Raw genomic sequence first — 11488 nt, 5'->3', positions numbered from 1 at the left:
TTGTTCTTAACTTGGGCTTAGCTAATAGGCCTCACTTCTATTTGTTTGTACTATAAATTAGATAATCAAAAGGCATGAGCTCTAGAAAGTTCATATATAAATGCCACATGTGCTTGTGCATGGGATTTTCAATTCTACAACCGCCACGTATACTTACCCTATGTTGTGGCACCATGACCTTAAAACCCTACATTAGTTACTGATGCTGCTATGTTCCTCATCTGTCACGAAAAAGTTTACAAACCATACAGAAAAAAGTGAGAATTAATTAAGTTCTTTGAATAAGCAAGAAGATGCAGGAAAAAGCAGTAGCTGAGGAGAAGAAAATTGGGATGACAGAAACATGGTTGAGGAAGCACCGTCTTCAATTTATAGGAGCTACTAGACACCCAATGCTTAAAACCATTCGTGATGGCACCATAAATCTTGCTTCCTTTAAAACATGGCTGGTGAAATAAAACTTACCCTCATCTTTGGATTCAACATGTTATATAGTCTTTCAAAATATAAACAATTTTGATTATAGACCCACAATTTGTTTTTCTTTCGGTTTTAATCTTTACTTTAGTTGAATCATATTTGGACATATATCATACATGTTGGTGCTTGTCACTAAAACCCAAAAAATAGTAATAGGGACTATATTTCTTAAGGATGGCAAGATTTTTAAGCCTTTTTTAACGTAGATTTGATATCTCAAATCATATTCTAAATTTTGGAAATTTTGTTTCGTACCAATGAAAATATCATATAAAAATATGATATGAAAATATAATAAATATTCATGATTTTTTTTGTTTTTGTGTGGGATAGGATTTGAGATTTTGTTCTTTCTTTTCATTTGGTAAAACAAAACTCTCTACAAAACATGGATAGTAAACTTTTGATCCTCATAATTATGAAAAGGATTTGCTATATAAAGAAAACTTGATTCTGTGATGCATGTTGTGCAGGCACAAGAGTACTTATTTGTTAGAGCATTTGTCCCATTTGTAGCTAGTGTTCTAACAAAAGCAAGGAAGGAATCAGATGATAGTGATCATGACATAGAAGTCATATCAAGGGGCATGGCTTCTCTAGAGGATGAGATATTATGGTTTAAGAATGAAGCTGATAAGTGGGGTATCTCACTTTCTAACATTGTTCCACAGCAGGCAAATACAAACTACATTGGGTGAGGTTTTATAAATCATCCATCATCTTATTCAATCCATGCATTCTCTACTATTGAACAAAAATTCTGATTGCCAAAGAATATAGTAGTTTCCCTATAATAAAGCCTATATTTTGGTACTTATTTGTCAGATCCATCCTATAAAGGTTTAATATTGGTAACTATTTCCAAGAAAATTAAATTGATTTGAATTTATCCATTTGAGCTAATTAATGGAAAAGTATCACATGTATATCTAATGAAAATATATCCATTTAGATAGATATCTAATCTATTCAAAAATTAAAATTAAAAAAAAAATGATATTATTTGCTTTTCAATTTCATCTAATATTTAAAAAAATTAAATTAAAGTAAATTCATTCATGATTCTCACTCTCACTTTTGACATTTTATTTAATTGACATCAATTATACGACATGTGTATAACTATATATTTAATATTATGGATTATTTTAAAGTTTAAAAATCATATTTAAAAAAAACCACCTTTTAAAAAAAATCACTTTTAAAAATAATAATTTTAAAGTACTTTTTTAAAATGTGATTTTATAAAAATGTTTGATTGAGATAATAATTTTTAAAATAATATTTTTTTCAATAGTGTTTTTACTTTCTATTTCCAATAAAAGAAATCAAACAAATTGAATATTTGTCCATCCAAGTTCATTAAAATTGAGTCATGATTGAATGTATTCAATTATAACTATTAAGTTAGATATAGATAAATTTGAAAACTTAAAATATAGTAGTGAATTGATGGATGACGTTCCATCTATTGATTAACATCTAAATTCAAATTCATTCAAATTAATCCATTTGACACTCATGTTAGACATACAAGTGATAGAACCATTTTTGTTGATTTTATTGAAAATCCTCTCTATGAAATAAAATTCAAAGATATAGTCTTAGAAGATGGGATTTCGGCGGTGACAATAAATGTGTATTTTTCTCGAAAGTTTAAAGAACGATGATCTATTATGAACTTTCTTTTGAACTAAAGTTCTTCATTGCCACAACCCCAATTTCATGTTATATATACAATTATATTTTTAATTTTGCTTCATAGCTATGACTTGATTTATATAACAACACAAATGTTTTATTATTTGCATACATCATAATTACCCTTCCAAATTAATTTCATGCTGTATTGTGACAGGTTTCTGGAGAATTTAAGAAAGGAAAATGTGGAATATACAGTGGCTATAACAGCATTTTGGGCTATTGAAACAGTGTATCATGAGAGCTTTGCCCATTGCCTTGAAGAAGGATCCAAAACCCCAGAGGAATTGAAGGAGACTTGTGCAAGATGGGGCAATCAAGGTTTTGGTTTGTATTGCCAATCCCTACAAAATATTGTGAATCGGTGCTCACAAAAGGCTTCTCATGATGAGCTCAAAAAAGCTGAACTTGTTTTGCTTCGTGTTCTTGAACTTGAAGTTGAGTTCTGGAACATGACCTATGCAAGTGTCTGAAATTTACTATATGATGAAAACATGCCCGTGTTGTTCAGCTACACACACCATTTACGGGGTGAAGAACTTTGCAAGTTAATCTTAATCTTAATGTTATAAGAATGGATCTTATGTTTGCACAAATTATTTTAATTTATGTGTTTGTGATCACTAATAGTTTGTGCATTGTGTAAACATCCATCATTTTATGAATTAACAGCCAAAGTAATAACCTTAGGTTTTGGAGGCATTGGATTGTTACCTTTGTGTTTAATGATAATTTTAAAACTTTTTATATAAATATTAAACTCAAACTAAAATCAGTATGAGAAAACAATTTTACATTTTTATGACTATGCTATTGTTAAATCATTCCACTCCATTTGTTGGTACTTCAACTCTACACAAATTTGAGTGTAGAGTCTCTAATAAAACTAGCTTTTTCCTTGACTAATAATTCAAACCCAAAAATATGTTCAAACTAGCCAAAGCCAATTATGATTTGGTATCACAGAACTCAAACACCAGAAAAATTTCATGATGAATTCATAATGAGAATGGACGGTTTGGAGGAATAAGGATTATAGGTTCAAAAAAATTCATGCCCTTATATCTCAAATGAATCATATTCCACTAAGTAATAAAAACAAATTATTTTGCGTTGACATATAATGAGATACTAAATGTTGAGATAATTGTTCAACAAATCTACATGTCTGTTAATAAACCTGCAGAATCCATAATGAATATGCATGTCGAAGATTTTAGGAGCACAAAAACGTCAGAACTGAAATTTTGAGAACTGATTCAACCTTTTCCTAAAATTGATATATTTGTGTTTAACTATTACTTCATATTGTTTGTTTTTTTTATAAAGAAAAATTTGTATAATAGGAGGACAAGGAGAGTCCATTCAACACAAAAGAGATCAAGATGTTAACTTTATAGAACAAAGTGCTATACAAATTTTGAGATTCATCCACCAACTTGTAAAAGATAAAGATTTTTGAGATACAAAAGAAGTCAACCAAATCCAAGATCTAGTTTGAATTAGATCAAAAATGTTCACATAACTTGGCGCCTTCTCCAAGAAAATCACATTATTTCTCATAATCCATACAGACCAACCACGACAAACCAAAGCATTCTCCACAATTTTGCACATCTACCACTTCGGAAGGATTCATGAAGCTTAAATGACTCCAGAATTAAAGAGGTAGTTACAACAAAGATTTGTAACCAAGAATAAAAACCTTTCCAAACACTTGAAGCAAAGTCACATGATATGAATAAGTGATCAATAGATTCAACATGATTATTGCATAACTTGCAAACCATGTCATCCACTCTCACAATAACATTCCTTTTAAATAATTCATCCTTTGTTGGAAGCCTTCTTCTTATCCAGACAAAACACGAAATATTTGAAGGAACACAGTTAATCCAACAAATTTTAAGTTCTTTACCTATAGACGATTGTTGATGATTCAATTGAGCCAAATATGTAGTTTTAACCACATAGTCCCCTGAGTCATCTAATCCCTATCTCCAACTATCAAGGACACCTCTTTTATAGGAATGATGATGAATCAAGTCATACAAATTTCGAGCCATTGGCTCCTCTGTGCCAAATAGACTTCTTTTCCAAGGGATTTCCCAAAACTAGACATCATCCGTCCAATAGCCATTACCCCCCACTGAAGCATGTTAGTGTGAAGCAAGACGAAATAATGTAGGGAAGACCATCTTAAGATTCTGATTACCCACCTAAATATCATGCCAAAAATGAGTATGAAGACCAATGCCAGTTTCCTTCCAAACATTTTCATCAAACCACCCTCTTGTGACCCCGTTAGAAGAGCCTACTTTTCCTAAGTCCTTCCACCACCTCGAAGCAAAAGCAATCCTTTGCATAGACCAATCAGAACCATATTTTGAGTTAATAACCTTCACCCAAAATGCTTCCTTGTCTTGAAGTCTACGCCATCTCCATTTCCCCAACAAAGTATGATTGAAATAGAGAAAATCCTTAACCCCTAGACCACCGAGCTCCTTAGGTTTGTAAACCACATCTCAAGCCACTCAAACAATACTTTTACCACCTCTCTTATTCCCCAAAGAAAGCTATGTTGCAAGCTAACAATTTTGGCTAAAACCTTCTTGAGAGCTCTATAGATAGACAACATATAAGTAGGAATGTTAGATAAAACAGAATTCAGAAGGATTAAGCTACCTCCAAATGAGATATGTTTGCATTTCCAAGAAGCTAGCCGCTTAGAAATAACCTTAATCATACAATACTAAGTAGATATCCTCCTCGGATTTGCCCCAACAGGAATGCCCAAATAAGTGAAGAGAAATGAGCCAATCTTACAAAATAAGAAGTTCGATGCACCTGACATAATGGAATCTGACATATTTATACCATAAAGATAGCTCTTATTGGAATTAACCTTCAAACCTGAAGCTAACTCAAAGCATCTAAGAATTGTCTTCAAGCAAAGAAGGTTTTTATATGAATGTTTGCACACAATAATAGTATCATCAACAAATTGAAGATCACAAACTTCTATACCACCTCTACAAATATTGTAGCCCTCTAAAGCACCAATAGACATAGCCTTCCTAACCAACCCTGCAAAACCCTCTGCTACCATAAGAAACAAGAACGATGTCATTGAGTCTCCCTGACGAAGACCTCTGGAGAGAGTAAAATAGCCCCTTGGACTACCATTAACCAAAACAGACATAGAGGTCGAGGAGAGACAAACAATGATCCAACTCCTCCACTTTAATGAAAAACCAAAACGGTTAAGCATGAAGTTTAAAAAAGTTCAATCCAATGAGTCATAAGCTTTCTCAAAACCAACTTTGAACAAAAAGCAACCATCCCTATCCTTATTAGCAAAATGAATAACTTCATTAATAATCACAGGAGCATCCAGAATATATCTACCGTGAATAAAAGCCGACTAAGATGGAGATATTAAAGAACCCATAACACATTTAAGTCAAGCTGCCAAAATCTTTGCAAAGATTTTATACAAAGATCAACCTAGAGAAATCGGCTTGTAATCCTGGATTATGTTTGGACTCTTCATTTTCGGAATCAAAACGGTAAAAGAAGAATTCAAACCTTTTGGGAGCTTACCATTAACATAGAATTCTTGGATAAAGAGAATAATGTCCTTTTTAACCACCTCCCAAAATTCTTGGAATAATATGAAATTAAAACCATCTGGCCTCGAGCTCTTATCACCACCACAACTTCAAACCGCCAATCTAATTTCCTCCTCCAAAAAAGTAGCATCTAAAGAAGATCGTTGATTATCATTCAAAGTCGGAAATTATGCACTATCCAATTTCGGCTTAACCATAGATTCAATAGAAAACAAATTTTTGAAGTAATTTGTAATCTCCCTTCTCATGGCCAAATCATCCTCATACCATACCTTATTAATCCAGATACCCCTAAGCTGGTTCCTTCACCTCTTATTATTGATACACGCATGGAAGTAACTAGTGTTGGCCTCCTCCTCCTTTAGCCATTTACATCTAGTTTTTTTCCTCAACAAGTTATCCTTCATATTTGCGGTTTCCCACCAATAAGCTGTTAGGTTTTTAAGAGAAGAAAGTTGATCATAATTCAGAATCAAATTCTCTCCAATTATATTCAGCTCTTGAATAGCAAGAGACAACTGCCCCAACTTTGAATCTAAGCACCCAAAAGACTCCTTATTCCACACATTTATTCTTTCCTTGACGACTTTTAATTTCTCCTTCACAATAAAAGCTTTCCAACCACTACAAGTGACTTAACTCCAAGAATTAGAGACCAGATCCACAAAGCTAGGATGCTTAAGCCAACAATTGTTGAACCGGAAAGGAATCAACCCATTCTCCACTTTTCTTTTCTTGAGGACGATCAGACAATGATCAGAGAAATCTCTATTCATAGCCCATTGAGTTGTGTCTGGCCACTTCAGAAACCACCCACCGATAGGAGAAATTTATCAAGCCTGCTCATAGCTCCACTACCCGATTGGTACCAAGTAAAATTTCTCCCAATTAGAGGCATATTCACCAACTCCATCCCCTTAATCCACTTATTAAAGAAACAAATATCCTTATTACAACTTCCACTAACATTTCCCCTCCTTTCAGACCCACTTCTAATAGAATTGAAATCACCAAAACAACACCAAATGATAACTCCCAAACTAAGTTTCAATTGCAATAGATCATCCCAGAATTGGATTTTTTGATTCAAAAGACAAGGTGAAGAAACATTAACCAAACAAAAAATTTCCTGACCATCAAGCCAAGTTCCCAAAGTAGCCAAAAAACCAAAACCAAAATAAGAATTAATTTTTTGAAACTTGTTTTTGTCCCAAATACTTAGAATATCGCCAGAACTTCCAACTGATGAGATAAAATCCCAGTCACAATCATTATTCCCCCAAATGTTAACACAAAGATTCACATTGCAATATTCAAACTTTGTTTCTTGAAGACCAATAAAATCTACATCATTTTTCTTAATTAATTCCTTAACACCTATTTTCTTTAAACTGTTCCCCAATCCCCTCATATTTAAAGAGAGACAATTCATTGATAACCTTCAAGATCCCCTTGGTTAGAATTATTAAAACCAATCTTATCCCTTTTCCTCCAAGTACTCAATTCTCTTCAAAAGAAACGCCCCAAGCGTTTGCTTAATTCCCACATTTTCAGAGCATTTTTGTCAACATTTTTTATCTCTTCATGTTAAATATTTATGGAACAACAAGCGCACCGTATCGTACAAGTAATAAAATCTGGTAAAGTACCGGGATATCGTCCTTAGGGAGCAGAGTAAATTTACACCAATTCCTACAAGAATGAATTGGGTATCTATTTACCCAAATTTGTTTGATAATAGTTTTGTAACAAGGTTAAATTAATATAAAAGGTTAACTATGAATTTAAAAGAGTTGCGATCGAAATTCATCATATTTCCCTTTTGACATTCATAGATTCAATTCCAAGTAACTTAGTTACTGATTCTGATGCACATTTTCAACAATTCATTTACATAATTCCTTGAGTGTAAAATCCTTAGATAATCACTCAATTACCAATTCATTGACTAATTGACTGATTAACTAGTATTAAAAACAATGTAAAAGCAATTCATACATCATTATCCATTCCTGAAATAATGATGTATGAAGGAAGATAATTCAAATCAGGTGTCAAATTTAACTTTCCAATTAAACTTGAACCAAATAACAAGATTTCATTAGCTAATTAAACATACGCATTAAGAACGAGATAAACTTCCCAAAATCAAATAACAATTACATTAGAATTGAATCCAAGAGTATAAGGTAAGAAGATTACAACACTCATCATTGCCATTACAACACACTAATCATGAGAATTACAAGAAATTCTGGATCTAAAGTCGTTCCCACGACTTCTCCCTTCCTCTCTAGTGTTTCTCTCTAAAATCCTGTGAAAAAGCCTGGAAAATGGTTGGATTCTCCCTTCTTTTTGTCCAGAACTGTCTATATCAAGCACTAACTGCTACTCTCTCGCTCAAGCTAGAGATTCTCGCTTGAGCGAGAGAAGATGACCTTTCCACGCCTGAACACCTCGCCTAGGTGACGTGCCCTCGCTTGGGCGAGCTCCCTCGCTTGAGCGAGGGAGAAACAGTGAGCATCAGATTCTTGGTCTTGAAATAGCGCCTAGGCGACAGTCCCTCGCTTGGGCGAGGGGTATCAATGTTTTCTGATGATTTTCCTCTGAATTATGGCTTGAGAGACCATTCCCTCGCTTAGGCGAGGCTTGTGCTGTTCAGAAACTTATTCTTCTCTTTTTTTTGTCCATTATTCATCATCTCTAAACCTGCAAACAACAACACATAATTAAATTCCTAAACAATACAACATTACTAGATTATCGGGAATTGTATGCAATTACATCATAAATCCACACAAAGTGCCCCAAAATCATATACATTTCATTAACATTTTGGCACTTAACACTTCATCTGCACCCGACAAAGAGTTTGGAACAATATCAATCTCCCCAAGATGAGAATGCAGAATTTTTGAGGAATTTTTTGTCTCAATGGATAAACAAAGACCACACTCATTTTTTCCCTTCCCTTTTAAAAGCTTCCTCTTAGTCTTCCTACCACCTCTTGGTCTTACAGATGCAAAAATATGATTATGCATATTTAAAGGAGCATTTGAACACTTTTTTATTCCTTCATTTATCATTTAAAGCCAACGTGGACAATAGGGCAACAATTTGTCCCCCTTCAGCTTCATTTAATTCATTAGAACTTGGGGAAATAGAATCACTAACAATAGGAGAAATAATAGGGAGGCCCAGTCCTGATTCATCTCCAATATTTTCCTTAAAAAAACTTGAATGATGGCCTAATTCGCCTTTATCCACGTGATGCACTAAGTGAGAAGGAGTCTTGTCACAATTGATCACATGCTCAGTATCTTCACTACAAAATCGAGCTGGACCAAGGGGATTCAAAGAATTAAAATATTTTTTTAATTTAAACCCTTAGTGGACCCAAGAAGCATTTTAGGCTCAATGTCTGTTAGGTCAATATGAAAAGAGCCTTATCCATTCCTACACCTTTCTCTCTCCCACACGGTTGTCTCATCTTCACCACTTTTACCACTCTCAATCTCCTTTAGTCTCAAAGTGCCAGGCACTTTCCCATTGTAACAACCCGATTCTTTTGTGAAATAAATAAATAAATAAAAATGTTTTTATAGAATTTATTTCTCAACAACTATTTATGACTATGAATTTCTTCCTTCATAGATTTTATTTATTGTGGATACATTTAATAAATATGAGTTTCTAATTAAAAACCATGGCCCAAATGACATAACAATATATTTTTAAGACTTCAACAATTCAAGTTCATTTTCTATAATTATGTGAATAAATAATTTTTTTTCCAAGAATCAATTGTCCTTATTTTAATGACTAAGTATATATATTTACTTATCAATACTTTTGTCATTCTAAAGCAACCTAATAAAAGCACATGTGATAATATCCATCAAAATGTTATGACTAAAAGTCATATATAACATGTTTTACAAACAACTACATAATAACTATGATCTATCTATGGGAATGCAATTTCTAGTTAGTTTTAGTTGCATACATACAAATAACTTATAGTTTTTCCAAGTAAAGTAAAACTTGTGTTCCTAGAGTATCAGAAGTTAATTTCATCCTTACAACAGGGTACCCCAATACAAAAAAACATAACACAAAACAGAACATAACACCTAAGGTAACCCATTTTACCAGTCTTCCAAAAATATAAGTATCCAACATATCATTCCAATCACACACCAACCCTATATTCCTATGCTACTAACAGGAACCAGATCCTCTACCATTTCTTGGGGAGAAGTGTTGCTTGTTATCTGTATGATCATAAGATATACCAGTACACAATATACAAAAACAAAGAGAGAGTAAGTTATCCTTTTAAGGCACAATATGTGGAATTATATGGAAATTAAGTATCATAACATAATATAAATAATATATATCATAACATGGACAATCATAACTCAACATAAGCGATTATAACACAGTATAAGCGACATGACACAACATAAACGATTATAGCACAACATTAACAATCATATTATAAAATAAACATATCACATTTCTCAAACATAAAACTCAATCTCATGAGTATGGTGCATAAACTATGCAATGTATCACCAACTAGTCCAATATCAAATGCAATGCATATGAATCCATATTCAACCTTTCACTTTTCAACTCAACTCCCATTATTTTTCAACTCAACTCCTTTTGGAAAGCAATCGGGAGTACAAGACATCCTGTATGATATAATACAATAACTAAGTACACCTATCAGACCAGGTGACTCTCATACCAGGAGCTCTCTCACCGATCCAGATAACTCAAAGGGGGTGTCAGAAATCACTTGGTTAAGCAAGGCTATCCTGATCTACAGGGGATCAACCTGGACCATCACTGGACTACCCTACCCAAGCAACCCTCAAGGTTTTCATGATGAATCACCATCATTAACCACCCCTATTCATTTCCCAAGATATTACTATCTTGAATCTTTCCATTCTGCCACAAACCTTCCTCCAATGTTATGATGAATGTATGTATGTCAAATACCATTTTATATGTACTGAAACTACATTTCCATTCTATTTTTATGTACATACATAAGTGTATGTAACATCAACAACAATCATTTCATTTCAACCACATCAGCTACAAATTCATCACAACATTCACACTATTTACAAACATATACTTTGGATATCACAACATTCACAGAATCCATCACACCATTAATCAATATGGGTTTACTAACTATACTGTTCTCAATATTGATTATTATACACACAAAAAAACAAAGGTAATACAAGCTTGCATCCGACTTTGAGGTTATCGGACCATGCTATGACACAAAGACCAAGACCACAAGGGCCAAGAATAAAGTCTCTCTCACCTTGAGTACTATGGTTGGGTGCTTGAGCTTCGCGTAAGCTTACTTGTGTTCCTTCAACACTAGAACCAATTCCTGATGACATTAACATCATCATAGCATACCAGTACTAATTAATAGAAGTACTCAAACACCAAAAACCTCATATAAAAACTTGGTCAGTAGCTATACCAAACAATGAGTTATCTTGATAACCCATTTTTGCACATAACTAATGTAACATTGTAATTTAATCCGCATGAATATGTAAAATTATATATATATACATACACACCAATTTAACATAAAATCAATGTATTATTAGAAACTAAACAGAATGGGG

At 33.2% G+C, this 11488-nt stretch overlaps 1 protein-coding gene and 1 long non-coding RNA gene across 2 annotated transcripts; one reads left to right on the top strand and one right to left on the bottom strand.

The window, feature by feature from the left end:
* On the top strand, window positions 210–2894 carry LOC109333773 (probable bifunctional TENA-E protein). Its single transcript, XM_019569342.1, has 3 exons — window positions 210–449; window positions 954–1174; window positions 2339–2894. The coding sequence occupies exons 1-3, from the start codon at window positions 294–296 to the stop codon at window positions 2652–2654; spliced, it is 693 nt and encodes a 230-aa protein (XP_019424887.1). The 5' UTR covers window positions 210–293; the 3' UTR covers window positions 2655–2894.
* Window positions 9760–11246, bottom strand: LOC109333774. The gene is made up of 2 exons (XR_002106047.1): window positions 11170–11246; window positions 9760–10087 (listed from the first exon to the last, which is right to left on the bottom strand). It is a non-coding gene; the product is annotated as an uncharacterized LOC109333774 (long non-coding RNA).

Source organism: Lupinus angustifolius, chromosome LG19, assembly GCF_001865875.1.
Source record: "Lupinus angustifolius cultivar Tanjil chromosome LG19, LupAngTanjil_v1.0, whole genome shotgun sequence".
Taxonomy (NCBI): Eukaryota; Viridiplantae; Streptophyta; class Magnoliopsida; order Fabales; family Fabaceae; genus Lupinus; species Lupinus angustifolius.
This window is presented reverse-complemented; position numbering and strand designations above follow the sequence as displayed.

What these genes read in the sequence shown, in the direction of transcription:
- LOC109333773 (XM_019569342.1), top strand. Translation starts at nt 294, where the DNA reads ATGCAGGAAAAAGCAGTAGCTGAGGAGAAGAAAATTGGGATGACAGAA. An exon ending in CTTCCTTTAAAACATGGCTG is followed by an intron (nt 450 to 953) that starts GTGAAATAAAAC and finishes CATGTTGTGCAG; the next exon opens with GCACAAGAGTACTTATTTGT. An exon ending in GCAAATACAAACTACATTGG is followed by an intron (nt 1,175 to 2,338) that starts GTGAGGTTTTAT and finishes GTATTGTGACAG; the next exon opens with GTTTCTGGAGAATTTAAGAA.